This window comes from Rhinichthys klamathensis, unplaced genomic scaffold (assembly GCF_029890125.1).
Source record: "Rhinichthys klamathensis goyatoka isolate OS25496 unplaced genomic scaffold, OSU_Roscu_1.1 h1tg000150l_1, whole genome shotgun sequence".
Lineage (NCBI taxonomy): Eukaryota > Metazoa > Chordata > Actinopteri > Cypriniformes > Leuciscidae > Rhinichthys > Rhinichthys klamathensis.
In genome coordinates this window covers 320,039-335,286 of record NW_026606685.1, presented here as the reverse complement: position 1 = coordinate 335,286, position 15,248 = coordinate 320,039, and the positions used below count along the sequence as shown (strand labels likewise).

The window sequence follows — 15,248 nt, the reverse complement described above, 5'->3', positions numbered from 1 at the left end:
AAATGGCACGGCCTACCTGAGCATTGTTTCTGACCATGTCCATCCCTTTATGGCCACCATGTACCCATCCTCTGATGGCTACTTCCAGCAGGATAATGCACCATGTCACAAAGCTCGAATCATTTCAAATTGGTTTCTTGAACATGACAATGAGTTCACTGTACTAAAATGGCCCCCACAGTCACCAGATCTCAACCCAATAGAGCATCTTTGGGATGTGGTGGAACGGGAGCTTCGTGCCCTGGATGTGCATCCCACAAATCTCCATCAACTGCAAGATGCTATCCTATCAATATGGGCCAACATTTCTAAAGAATGCTTTCAGCACCTTGTTGAATCAATGCCACGTAGAATTAAGGCAGTTCTGAAGGCGAAAGGGGGTCAAACACAGTATTAGTATGGTGTTCCTAATAATCCTTTAGGTGAATGTGTATATATATATATTACACACACACACAAACACACACACACACGTTTTAGTTGGATGTTTGTCCAACATTTTTTAAATGTTACTACTTGTTTCAGATTGTTCAGAGAACATTTAAAAATAAAGCTCCCATAATGTTTCCAAGATTACAAAACGTAACATTCCCTTAATGTTTGCATAACCAACATAGTTCTGAACGTTCAGGCAACATTCAGAAATGATGGTTTTGTAACTTAATGGGATTGCTAGCAAAACATTCAAATCGATGTTAATGTCATGCGACCTTGGTGTAGTTCCTTTATAGCCCACGTTTAGCTTTTTTACTTCTGGCAATTGTGTTTAGGCTTGTTCATTTTCTGAAGATTATCTTGATGAGCAAAGCCATGGAAGAATCATAACTTTTGTTAGTCACAGAGCTTATTTTGTGCAATAACCCAAAAGCCAATGGAAAAATCCTAATGTGTTTTTGTCGAGGGAACCTGGGTGATGCAAACCTCAGGGCTGGTCTTAAAAAACATGTCATCCCTGCAGCGCCCTATACACATTAAACATAGAGGTTCCAAAATTTTTTTTTTTTTGCATCGATGCCATAGAAGAACCATTTTTGGTTCCCCAAAGAACCTTTCAGTGAACAGTTCTTAAAAGAACCCTTTTTCCCACTATAAAGAAAAGTTTAAAGAAACTTTTGTGTAATGGAAAGTTTCCATGGATGTTGCCATCGATGCCAATAAAGAACCTTTATTTTTAAGAGTGTATTATAAACACAGTCACTAACACTGACATCTCCCCTCTTCCTCTTTCAGAAACACAGTGGCATGGTTGATGAGGTTTTCTGTGTGAGAGAGATGACTGCTGCGAAACATCAGGCTGTTGTGTGTGTGTGTGAGTGTGCGTTTGTGTCAGATGCAGGTTCTCTTGGCATGCAGCATTTCTATGAGGAGGTTGTTGCAGGGCACCTCTCCGCTCAGGTGTTTGTAGCACAGGTAGTCTTCGGCTTGCGCGCTCAGCGCTCTGAGCTCGGGAAGGCGTAGCAGGATCTGGCTAAACCTGTCCGGGAATTGCGGATACGCGTACAGTGTGTACTCCAACAGCGCGGCGTTCACCTGCTCGTACACGCTCTCGACGTAAGGCTGGTTTTCCAACAGTTTCACGTCTGCAGAGTGAGAGATGCACCGATAGAGTCTCATTAAAGACGGCATGAGTGGAAAATGGGTTTTCAAGCACTTTCTGAACGCACACAAACACACACACAGCTCTCAGGCACTCTTATTATGAAAAGCAGCTTTTGTTGGAGCTAAATTGCTCTCACTTAAGGGAACGCGAACAATAAAGGAGCATTTTCTCCTGAAGCTGAGAAAGAGAGGGCCACGGCAGCACGGACCAATATGGGGTCAATCCATTAAACTTCTTTTGAGCCGGAGTCTCGCTCTAGACGGTGTGTGTGCGAGTGGATACGTGGTCCGGCTCCCTGCCTTTGTAAACAGGAGCGATTCAGAAGGCTTTCATTTTAATTAAGCCCATTACCCTGTTAGCGCACGGCCCGCGCCACACAAAACACGCCGCCACTCACAACAAATAGCCCGATACACTCGCGTCCTCGTTAGCGTGGATCAAAATCAATGCAATATTCGTCTTTTGAGAAGTTAATTAGCCTCGGTCAAGCCCCAGCGGGGGAAACATAGATACGCTCAATGCGACACGGAGGACGGGGTGACGGTGCCACCGCGGTGGCTATAAAAATGTATTTTATATTAAACTATTAAAACATCAGCAGAAGCGTTGAACGGAGGGAGAGAGACAAAGAAAGAGAGGACATTTCCCACCTCTTCCACAATGATACGAAGGCTCTTAAAGGAGTTAGTTAAGAAGCAAAACTTTTTTAAGGGAAACATTATTAAAAGACCAAAAGACGTGCACAGATGAATAGTTATCGTTCCGTCGGCCAATCACGTTAGTGGAATTTATACGCTTAATAAACCGTCTTTTAGGACTCGGTCAAGGTTAATAAAAAAGTCTTGAATCGAGTCATATCATGGGAAACAGGTTTTTGGTCTTTTGAAATTATAATAAAAAGCTGCTCAATAGACATACTCTTTATGCAACTGGTACTCCCCAATGATTTATGGAAAATAAGCAGGTAAAATCATTTTGGTTATGATGTCACAACTATGAGCACATTAATACACTACTGTTCAAAAGTTTGTTCGTTTTTAAAGACATCGATACATTTATACAGCAAGGACACATTAAATTGATCAAAAGTGACAGTAAAGACATTTAATGTTACATAAGATTGCTATATCTAATGCTGTTGTTTTAAACTAATCCTGGTGTCAAAAAAAAGGTGTCACGGTTTCCACGAAAATACGAAGCAGCAAAACTGTTGTCAACATTGATAATAATTGGAAATGTTGGTTGAGCAGCAAATCATCATATTAGCATGATTTCTGAAGGATCATGTGACACTGAAGACTGGAGTAATGATGCTGAAAATTCAGCTTTGATCACAGGAATAAATTACATTTTAAAATATTAAAATAGAAAACAAAACTCAATAGTAATGAATACTTACTGTATTTTTGATCAAATAAATGCAGTCTTGATGAGCATAAATGACTACTTTCAAAAAATATTTGTAAAAAATCCCCAAACTTTTGAACAGTGTCCACACACACATAGCAGTTTACATGCAAAGACATCAGCCAATCACATCAAAGCTACAGTAATAGCACGTTCTGTCTCACCTGGGTTAAAGAGGATGAGATATTTGAGACAGGCGGTTTCTCTGCGGTCCAGCTGAAGCTCTTGTAGGCGATGCACCAGCTCCTGACCTCTCTGTATCATCCCGCTCAGAGTGACCCCTGCCTGGGCCAGCAAAGACGCCAGCTCAACCTGACCCACACACACATATGCTAAACATCAATTGAGTGGATCCAATGCATATATGTGCATATGTGTCTAGTGTGTGTGTGTGTGTGTGTGTGTGTATGTTTGTGTGTGTGTTACCTCCTGTCCAGTGATGAGAAGCACACTGTCCTCTTTCCCATGATTCAACTGTCTGGCGATGTAGTCCAGCACAAGAAGCTCACTCCAGCAGTTATGGAGCAACTTCATCTGATCGCCCACCTGTGGAGCAGAGAGAGAGAGTGAATAAATGAAAATGGACATGAAATGTACAAATATTTGTGTAAATATGCATTTTCATTATGTACGTAGATTTTTTTAATATGATTATTTATGGAAATATAATTGCTCAGATCCTTCGTAGATTCTATAATTGCTTCAAATCTCTAAAACGTAGTTATATTTATTGATATGTATTATTATTATTTCATTTTATTTCATCACTGTAAAAAATTATTGTTGGTTTCACTTAAAAAGGTAAGTTACCATGGTTGCCTTAAAATTTTGAGTTTATTCAATGAAGGAGATTGGTTTAATGAAAAGAAACTCACAATATTATGTTATCTGAACCACATTAATTATCTAAGTTTATTTGACAAAAGATAAAAAGTTGTGATAACAAATCATGAAAATATTTTTTACAGTGATTGCACAATAATATTTACATTTGTTTAAATTTACATATCACTTATATTTCATTTAATAAGAACATTATTTCATTTGTTTATCTCATCTAAATTTCTAAGATAACAAATGAAATAAAAATGGAAACAAATGAGACAAATATATAATAAAAAAGGATAGAGATGTATAAATATGAAATGAAAAAAGACTATTTGTTGAGAATTTTTTTATTTTTTTGCCAATTATGGTAAATTTAAGCAAAATGTAAGAAATTACTGAAATCTCTTCTGAAACTCTAAAGGAGACAAAAATTGAAAAAGCAGAAGACTTTAGTAAGACTCTATTTGAGGAGAAACAGTTGAGGTATTATGAAATTTGATATTTCCTTTTGAAAGTTAAAATACATGTTTAATACACACACACATAGCCTCACCCACACACATTTCTCAGAGAGCTGCAAGTTTTCCACCCCCTAACATAGAACTGAGTTACTGTATAAAAATGGAACAGAATGGATTGAACCATCATTCAGCCGAGGATGTGATTCAGTGTTCACTCAGTACTGCCCGCTATTGTGCTTCACAGTCCACAGTCCTGTCCAGTACATGTATAATTGGATTGAAAATATCCAGTTATGTGGACGATATAATTCTACAGAGACAACTTTCGGCTCACTGTTGCACACGAGATTCGTGACCCCACAGAAGCCTCCCGGGGCGGCACAGTTAATTGCAGCAGAAACGCACTCGGTATTTTTTAAAGCGCATAGAATTGGACGCTAGATCCATCACTCCCTTTATGCCACACTCCTGTTGCCATGACGAGAGATTGTACCGCACATTCTGCACACAGTGAAGGAAGCTGGAGTCTTGCATGTGCGCATCTGTTGAACAGTGTGTCTGTGTGTCTACAGCAACAGACAAAACACGCACATGTAAGAGCTTTCTATGCAAATGGACGACAGCAATGAATGCTGAGGTGAATGTCATTAAACACTATTTCACTGTACTGTAAATAAATCATTTCAAATCTAAGGAATGGCACAATTTCTGTGTCCCTGAAATCAGCCGATTATAGTCACAAGCAACTAGTGTTCTCAAATATGACACAAAATATACCCAAAACTCCCAAAAAAGGAAGAACGACAGTCATATGTCGTGGAAATTACATGACATGAGGGTGAGTAAATTATGATATTTTCATTTTTAAGCTATCCTTTTAACATCTTGTCATTTGCATACAAATAAATGGAGAACAAGCAAGTAATGCTAGCTTATTAAAGTGAAGTAGGCTAAAGCTAGTGAATGTTCTGACTAGTTAGAATACAGTGACTGAAGCGCTTTTGAAGCAATTCATTTCATACTTGAAAAGAGAAAGCTTTCTGCATTTCCAGCAGCCTTCACGAATAAACATAAAAACACACTTATATTTAAAGGAGAACTCCGGCGCAAAATGAACCTTTGGTCTAATAAAACATTGGTACCTAGTCAACCGTTCTCTGAGATTTGTTTTCATGATAATCGAATGTTTAGCGTATAACGCTAGTAATGGGGGCATATAATAAGTCAAAAGAAATCGCTAGTTTATACCACTAACAAGGCTCAAAATAACCCCACACGAACACAGTAACATAATGAGGGTCTCTACATGCAAAACGAAGCATTGAGAACTTTGTAAGTGTACAGACCGTTTAATAAGAAGATAAAGATAAAGACAGTCCACTTCGTGTATACAGACAGGAGCCATCTTTGGAAAACAGTCTCGACCAATCAAACCACGAACGCCATTCATACAGTTCAGAAGTTCACTGAACTCCATACAGTTCAGCTCACTTAGCACGTCGTTCGTGGTTTGATTAGTCGAGACTGTTTTCCAAAGATGGCTCCTGTCTGTATACACGAAGTTCGTGTGGGGTTATTTTGAGCCTTGTAAGTGGTATTAGCGATTTCTTTTGACTTATTATATGCCCCCATTACTAGCGTTATACGCTAAACAGTTTTTAGAGATAAAACTCTTTACATTCGATTATCATGAAAACAAATCTCAGAGAACGGTTGACTAGGTACCAATGTTTTATTAGACCAAAGGTTCATTTTGCGCCGGAGTTCTCCTTTAACTTGAAGTGAACCGGCTGCTAGCTAGTTTTGCAATGCTAAGAATCAAGCTAGCAAAGTATGATCAAACAACATAGGCCTATGATTTAAAGCACAGTGCCCGAGATTAAAGTAGAAATAAGTTCAGGAATAACGTTCAGTCACATAACAGCAAAACTGGACAACTATGCATTTTGAATGCAAATACATGAATAAATAAATAAAATTGTTATAAAATGATACATAGACAGACAGACAGACGATAAATAAATAAAATTGTTATAAAATGATACATAGACAGACAGACAGACGATAGATAGATAGATAGATAGATAGATAGATAGATAGATAGATAGATAGATAGATAGATAGATAGATAGATAGATAGATAGATAGATAGATAGATAGATAGATAGATAGATAGATAGATAGATAGATAGATAGATAGATAGATAGATAGATAGGTAGGTAGGTAGGTAGATAGGTAGATAGTCATTTTGAAAGCAAATAAATGATTCTCTCAAGTTACTTGTTTCATGTTGACTTTAAAAGTTGTACGAAACATAATGCATTGTGCAAAAATAAGGAATATGCAAGCGTTAGCCACATTCACATTTAAAATCATGTTTGATTCATTGAGCGGCATCCATGTTTTGTTTTTGGTTTCTTTTTGCTTTCTCGTTGTATTTTGTGTGAAAATTTAGCATTTTCTTGTCTAAGGCACCAAGTAATCCATGACTGGCAAAGAAAAAATGGTAAAGAAAAATAGGCTTATTGACTTATCAAAGTGACAAAAAGCCCAAAGAAAATAAATAAATGATACTGAGTGCCACAATAAGGACTTTCATAAAAACAGACTTCCCTTTTGAATACTGGACTTGCAACTTACTACAACCATTAGTGTACTATATTTTCAGTTTGTCCTCAGCGGCATCACTATAAGTGCTGTGTGAAGCCGCTTTTGGAGAGTGTCAAATGCCCTTGGCACCCCGGTGTGGGCTTTTATATGGGACAGAGAAAAAGCTTTACTCTGAAAAGATTATGAGTAAAACAAGACCCTTGTGCATTTCTCAGCAGTAGCTGTTGACTCTGAAATCGCACACACACACGCATCCACATTCACGTCCACACTTGAACACCACAACACTTCCATGTCAGCGCTTTATATATTTTGTAACCCTCATTTATCTGCGATAATACCTGCCCGCTGCCCCAGACTTCCACAACACATCAGGCTTTATTCTTGTAGCTATTTCTCTCTCCGTTGTATCTTTGTGGAATAAACCCGCCTCTTTTTTTGTGTTGCAGGAATTTGGGATTTTGACCCAGAAGGACACACATATCCAGCTGTGTGAATAAAAAAAAAAAAAAAAAAAAAACAGACAAAAGAGGACATAAGCATTGAGAATGCAGTTTACTATAAAAAGTGATCAGTTGACTTCACTTAAAAAAATTTAGGAAATCCGTTGCCTTAAAATGATTAAGTAAATAAAAGCAGAAAACAGTATTTTTTTTAATTATGTAGGCCTAGTAAGATTTCACAGCATAACTGTTTTACTATATTTTTGATCAAATAAATGCGGCCTCGGTGAGCATAAGAATCTTCTTTCAAAAACATTTACCGACCCCCAAAATTTTGAATGAAATGTGAGGCATCAATGTATGCTAGTAGTATGCTATTCTGAACACAGAGTGCTTGTGATGCACACAAACCATCCAAAACATTTGTCAAACTGTCACACACACACACACACACACACACAATGAGGTCTGCATATATTACTCTTCAGACGGTAAATAAACATCCGGCGTGTGTGTGGGTGTGATATGTGTGTATGAACACACCTGTTCAGGTAACAGTGTGAGGTGGAAACAGTCCATCAGCACAGACAGAGGAAGTGATGATGGTATTAGTACTGTAGTGTCCTGTCTCAGTGTGTTTAGAGTCAGTGGCATAGAAACTACCATGGTATTATTATAGCTTAATTATTGTACTTTAGGCCTACATTATAGTTGCTGAAATAGCTTAGCTAAATAAAATAGGTTTATATATATATACTTTTTTTAAATAAGGCATTGTTAATATTCTAAAACAATGACAGAAGAGGCCAGAAATAGCACTAACAGACTAAAAGATTGTATATTTTGTCCAATGAAAACAGTGTGTTTTGACAAGAACACTGACAAGTAAATAATGATGGGCGCTCCTGTTATTTATACTGTGAGACATCTTCTCCTGACCTGTGGTTAGCAGACTCAATCAAACAGATGGAGAAGCAGGAATGACGCCGGAAGACTAATTCACCACTGGTTCCCTCGAGATTTTCATTGTCCGTGTGTGTGTGTAAGAAGAACGGCAAGTGTTACTATGTACTGTATATTGAGTGTGTGTTGTTGAAATGCTGTAATGTATCATTGTGTGCATGCTGAGTAAAATAAGGTCTTGAAACTTGAATTTTGTTCTACAGTGTAAACTGCACACACTCTTAAAATGAAAGTTTCTTCAAAGGTTCTTAGGTTTAGTCTTTTCATTGGGTACTTTGGAGATTAAAAAACATCTTGATGTCACAGTTTAGGTTGTTCAGATCAGAGTATTTCTAAAGAATTACTAAATGAAAAGGTCAGTAAAAAGATGTCCTTATGACATCAGAATGTAAAAAAAAAACACTTTCTAATATAAATCTTTATTTTTTTTAGGAGTGAATAATATTCAAATGAGTAAAACAACTATATTTTCTGGAGGAATCTGATGAATTCAAATGAGAGAGACTTGTTGAATTAGTTGAATTAGAAAAACCTTCACATGCAGGCCAGACTGAACACACGGACACTGCAGCATTCACATTCTCCCCTTATCTGGAGTGGAATGCTGTTGCTAACCCCCACACACGCACACACACACACACACACACACTGGGTTTCCATGTTTTATGAGGACATCCCATAGACATAATGATTTTTATACTGTACAAACATATTTGTTTCCCTTACACTAACCCTTTTGCTAAATCTACCCATCACAGAAAACTTTCTGCATTTTTACATTTAAAAAAGAAGCATCACTTAGTATGATTTATAAGCGGTTTTCCATGGTGACCAAAAAACGTCACCGTAAGTTTTAAAAATTACTGCTATAACGATCTTAGTGAGAACATTTAGTCCCCATAACGTAGGGTTTACCAGGACCGCACACACACACACACACACACACACACACACACACACACACACACACACACACACACACACACACACACACACACACACACACACACACACACACACACACACACACAGGCTTTGGAAATCACACCATTTTTCCTTTGCCTTTTTTTATTTAATTTTAAATATTTTAATAATAATATTTCAGACTTTACTTCGGTCTTCCTATTGTTTTCAAGCCGCTGTTTCCTACCCCTATTTCATCTCTATTTGTTTGTGTGCGTGCGTGCGTGCGTGCGTGCGTGTGTGTGTGTGTGTGTGTGTGTGTGTGTGTGTGTGTGTGTGTGTGTGTGTGTGTGTGTGTGTGTGTGTGATTCAAATGCTGTAATGTATCATTGTGTGCATGCTGCATTGTCAGCAAAGTTTGGAAACACTACAGAGAGAGACAGGAGCTCAGAATGGACAAAAGAAAGGAGTGTATCCTCTATTTCCTCTAAGACAACAAACACACTAGAGTTTATTTAAAGAGTTCTTCAGGACTACCAAAACTCAAGTGTTTTATTTAAAGACCCCTCAATGCCATGGGCTATAATGGACATTATATAGCTCTCAATTTTATGATGCTATTATTATCCATAAAAAAGTAAATGAACCTTCTGAAATGAACCCGCAATATATCGCAGCATTTCAGATTATCAATAAATCCAAACTTTTACAATCAATACAATTTAAATATGAAAGAAATGATCCCTCTTCAAGTCAGATTATGTTAACACAGGATGTGTGAAGATACCGCTAAACCGCCAGCGAGTCAGTCATGGTTTAATAAACTTGTGATGTCAAATAACTGCTACTAAATGAATTCAGCTCAGTATGAATTCCCCAAAAATAGATATTTTTACTTCTGTGATACCCCAGAACTTTTAATTTAGTATTTGCAACTACACATAACTACACAATTGTCCAAAAGTTTGGGGTCAGTAATTGTTTTTTAAAGAAATCAATACTTTTATTCAGGGTGCATTACGTTGATCAGAACTGACAAATGATACACATTATTTATATTTCAAGTTAATGCTGTTCTTTCTATTCATAATAGATTATCATAAAAATGATTATCATGGTTTCCACAAAAATATGAAGCAGCACAACTGTTTTCAACATTGATAATAACAAGAATGCGGTTTTACCGTATTTTCGATCAAATAAATCCAGCCTTGGTGGACTTCTTTCAAAAACATAAAAAAATCTTACCAACCCCAAACATTTGAACTGTAGTGTGTATCAATTTAGTACAATAGTGATTATTATCTAAATTCAGTCTAATATACTCAGTCTTTGCCATTGACACCAGTTTAAACCCTCATTACAATCCAATGCTTCATGTTATTTACGTCATTAGCAGAAAACCACATATACTTGTTCTTTTAAAAATGACCAACGACAAGAACAACCAGAATACTTTCCTCGAATACTTTCCTGTTGACTGAATCACATCAGACATCACTACCATTATAAATGTGACTGAGCAAACACAGCAGGCCTGACTGTTTATCTGGAAACACACACACACACACACACACACACACACGATCCCTGTTCATCCATGTCAGCATCATCTCATCACGCTGACTGCATCCGCTCCGTTCATGCAAACATTATTGTGTGTGTGTGTGTGTGTGTGTGTGCTGATGAGGTGTGCATTACTTTCAATCCTCTTCTAATTCGGATTACAATAGGATTGTGTTCACACTCACCTTGAGCTCCTTAAAGAAGATGCAGCTGCGTGCCCACTCCACGATGGAGAAGAGCGTCTGGTCGGCCATGTGACACATCAGGCCGAAGGTGCTGAGTCGTTCCTGTTTGGCTGCGAGACTCCGAGAGTTCTGTTCCTGCTGCAGGTGGGCCAGGTGAGCGCTTATCTTGCTCTGCACCTGCAGCTCATCTTGCTCACAGCGGACAAACTCCAGAACCAGCGGCGGGACCGTGGAGCCCGGCGGGGCCAGCGGAGGGCTGCTCGACACTCGCGTCTGATCCATGTACGTGTAGCCCGGGACCGATTCTGGGGAGCTGGCGCTGGTGTAGTGCTCTGAGCTTGTGTAGTGGTCGGGATACTCGGACTTGATGGCACGGCCGGGTAGGTTTGGATACGGGTACTGTGCTGGCAGAGGGGCGTGGGCCGGGATTGGGCCGGATAAGCTCAGGGAACTGGATGCGTACAGGCTGCGTTCATAATCGGTGGGGGCCAGCGAGGTGCCGATGTTCAGGTGTGTGTTTTTTTGAGCTGGAATGGAGAGAGCAGTGCTAAAGCTGTAGTCAGACTGTGGTGATGACAGCAAAGGGGGCGTGGCTTCCATCTTTAAGCCGCTCGCCCGGATGAGAGCTTTCTTCTGCTGCTTTAACGCCCGGTCTCGTTTGTACATGGGGCCGAATTTATTTCGCCCTCCTCGCATCCTGTCGGCACGGACAGCTGTGAGCACAAACAATACCGTGTTACATTGCGCTTTAAAATTAATGTTCATTTGTATTATAGTGTTGTTAATAGTAGGCTATTATAAAAGTATTGATGTTATAATTCATCTAAGTAAAAGTTTTATACAAAAATATCAATTAAAAAAAAAATTCTGTAGCCTATGAAGTTCTGTATTAAATGTATGTGTGTGTAATAATTCATAAATTATATATATATATATATAGGCAATATATAGTTCATATGAATACCCGGCTTCAAATTACATTTAATTTCTTGCTTTGTTTCTCGCTTTCAAGTATATAAATAAATAAATAATGATGTATTTATTGAACTGGAAATTCTCTTATATGACATAAAACTGTAAAACCGTTTTTGGTTCTATTTGGACTCTTTGTTTTTAGAAGTGAAAGATTAGGTCGAATGTTGCTTCTTGTCCGTTTTTCTAAAATTCGTCCTTCTATTAACTCACGAGCTAGTTAAAAATACCAATATAGCCTGACTGATTAAAATAGAGCCGTGCTTAAATGAATACTTAACCTTGATCCAGAAGCAGCGCGCGCAGCCGGGAACGCAAATGTGCCCGCAGATAATAGCGACCTTGCAAGAAGCACTGCAAATTATTTTTTTATTTTTTCACTGTTGATTTTTTTTTTCTCTGGTCTTTTCTCTTATTTTAAATCTACATCTGAAACTAATCAACCGGCTGCAATGTAATTTAAATTCTGATTCGTTTTTTTAATCTTTTTTTTACAGACTGTTCTGTTTAGGCATAAGATTGTCTTTATCGTGGGTATATAATACATGTACATTTTAATAATAAATAAGATAGTAAAATAATAAGAAGATAGTAAGCAGTATAATAAAAACAAACAGCTCTAAGAATGAAAAAAAAAAGTATGAACAATAGCCCATTTTATACGAAATTATTTACAAATGTAATCCCTTAAATAATTGATTATTATTTGACCTCCAAATATGTTATATAAATTTCAGATGCAGTTATGCTGAAATGAATTTGAGATGAAACTGTTCCGCTCACCCTCCAGCCGCATCCCGACGTTGAGACATTTCTGGAAGCGGCAGAATGGACATCGTTTCCTCTGGGTTTTATCAATCTTACAGTCTTGACTCTCTGCACATGTGTACCGTTTGTTATTCTGTACGGTCCTCTTAAAGAAACCCTTTATCATGAAAAAAAAAAAAAAATACTGTTAGCCTACGTTACGTCAAAGGTAAAATCAAAACAATAAATAAATAATATGTTCAAAAATGCAATTCTTCAGAAAAAAATTTAATTACCATGGTAGCTTTAAAATGAACATATACATTATTAATTTGTTCGCAGTGATGGAAACATCCAAATAGCCTAATTTATAAATAAATAAACACGCTATAGGCTATATATAAATCATCATAAAAAAATCTAACATTTGATACAATGTCAAAAATGAAACTGCATCTGTCAGCTTAGAGCTGTTTCTTCACCTGACCCTCAAAATTATAAATAGCCTATGTTAAATTAAATATTTAAATTAAACAAACGATTCTTAATTGAACAAAACAAGTGAATCTAATCACATAAATTACTACATTTTAAGTCACCTAAAACAGATGGAAACTGTCTAGGCTGATTTATTACCTTGCAGCTCTCGCAGGTTAATAACCCATAATGATAACCAGAAACTTTATCCCCACACACCGGACACAACTCTTCCAGGTCCGTATCATAACTGTAGTCCATCCCGCCCCGCCGAGCGCCTGCGCACACACACATAAACACACACTGCTAAAAGAAAGGTTCTTCAGCGGTTCTGCGAATAACCTTCCTCGTATCAAAAACGTTATGGTTCTTTGGAAATTAAAAATGTTCTTGCAGTTATACATTATTCATTTCTGGACCAGAACATCGATGGATTTCCATGAAACTCTGGATGGAACTAGATCATTTAAAAAAAAAAATATATTCTAATATATATTCTGTCGGTTCTAATTGGAATCTTTATTTTAAATGTGAGCTGATATAAAAAAAAAAAAAAGAAGAAGAACAATACGGCCTTGAAAAGATCGCATTAATAAAGCAGCTCATTTAATTGATAATTCTAAGTGAATTTAAAGATGTCATTATAGTTGACATTTTAGCAGGATGGCATTGTAATTTCTGTCTACGCTTAAACTGATTTTTAGCAGTAGGCTACATGTTTATAAAATCACATCACATTAAATGAACATGAAAATATTACATCGGCATCATTTAGTGCATTTAATTGAGCAATAATAATAATACAGCCTATTTGTACTATCGTGTTAAATATTAATAGCCTATATTACAGATGCTGTCATAAACATGGCTAGCCTATGTGATTTAAAAAATATAACTTTAGGCCTACTAATAGAATAATCGTTCTTTCACGTTGTTTGGCTGGAATGCAAATGGGTCCAAATGAAGTCACGAAAGCATGTGATGTTGAAGTGAAAAAACTGTTACCTGTCAGTGACTCCTGCTCCTCTGCGGTGCTTCAGTGCTGCTGATCTCTGCGCGAGGAATTTAATCACTAGAGCCGCGAACCCGCGCGAGCCTGCCGGTTCACTGTGTGCGTGTTTCCCCGGTAAAAACCTGCGTGATGTCTGCGAGGACAGCGCGAGGGCAGCAGCTCTTTATTAGTGTTTGGCCTCGTGCGTTCACATAGTAGACATGCCCTCATATTCGCGCGCACGCACACACATACAAAAAAGGAGTGAATGAGCGACAGGAAGAAGCGCCTATCTGCAACAGGTACTGGGGATGGGGAGGAGACATGAAAACGTTTTAGTTCAAATTAACGCTGAATAATTTCTGATTGAAACGAACTCTTATATGAAGACACCTACCTGAGCAAACATAGCCTACTTAAATCAACACTATAAAAAAGGTTGTTTCCTTAAGTACAAGTCATCTCAAGTCATCTCAACTTAATTTACACGAAACTGACTTAAAAAAAAGGATTGAACTTATAAAAAAAGTTGAAAATTGCTTAGGCCTACCTTATTTTGATGAGTTAAAGCAATGTCAAAACATATGTTACTTATTGATCATACAATGTTTTAGTGAACGTGTTAACATTATTTTTGTTGTGTTAAAATAAAAAAAAACATAATGTGCACAAACAATCTTAAAGTAACCTTACATTGATTCATTATTATATTAATTATTTATAAATAGCATTTGCACACTCAATGGTCCAAAGCATGCATGAATTTGAAAAATGTTTGCTCAAAAAAAAAAAAAAGCTTCCAACACGGTTTTTTTTTGTTTTTCTTTTCTTTTCTCGCAGCAATGCCATCGACGAACTATTTTGGGTTCCTCTAAGAACTGGTAAGTGAACAGTTCTTAAAAGAACCATTTTATTTAGTGAATAACATTTTAAAAATCTAAATAACCATTTTCCCTAAAGAGCCTATAGCCTGTAGGCCTAATTGAAAGGTTCCATTGATGTTAATGGTTCTTTATAGAACCACTGATACCAGTAAATAACCTTTATTATTAGAGTGTATAAAAGCTGAAAGATCAAGATCCACGTGACATTCA

At 37.3% G+C, this 15,248-nt stretch overlaps 1 protein-coding gene across 2 annotated transcripts; it reads right to left on the bottom strand.

Moving 5' to 3' along the window:
* Window positions 1–1,294: 1,294 nt before the first annotated feature.
* nr5a1b (nuclear receptor subfamily 5, group A, member 1b) lies at window positions 1,295–14,365 on the bottom strand. Of its 2 annotated transcripts, XM_056258263.1 has the most exons (7): window positions 14,169–14,365; window positions 13,323–13,441; window positions 12,723–12,864; window positions 10,968–11,680; window positions 3,434–3,553; window positions 3,172–3,319; window positions 1,295–1,580 (listed from the first exon to the last, which is right to left on the bottom strand). In XM_056258263.1, the coding sequence occupies exons 2-7, from the start codon at window positions 13,422–13,424 to the stop codon at window positions 1,327–1,329; spliced, it is 1,479 nt and encodes a 492-aa protein (XP_056114238.1). In that variant the 5' UTR covers window positions 13,425–13,441; window positions 14,169–14,365; the 3' UTR covers window positions 1,295–1,326. The 2 variants fall into 2 exon arrangements, with proteins under 2 accessions (XP_056114238.1, XP_056114239.1); XM_056258264.1 differs by lacking the exons at window positions 13,323–13,441; window positions 14,169–14,365 and having other exon boundaries at window positions 10,968–11,664; window positions 12,723–12,858.
* Between the last annotated feature and the right edge of the window lie 883 nt (window positions 14,366–15,248).

Excerpts from the sequence above, each read along its gene's own strand:
- nr5a1b (XM_056258263.1), bottom strand. The coding sequence starts at position 13,424 with ATGGACTACAGTTATGATACGGACCTGGAAGAGTTGTGTCCGGTGTGT. Across the intron at positions 3,320-3,433 it reads TTCTCATCACTGGACAGGAG|GTTGAGCTGGCGTCTTTGCT; the intron begins GTAACACACACA and ends TGTGTGGGTCAG. Across the intron at positions 1,581-3,171 it reads TCTCATCCTCTTTAACCCAG|ACGTGAAACTGTTGGAAAAC; the intron begins GTGAGACAGAAC and ends CTCACTCTGCAG.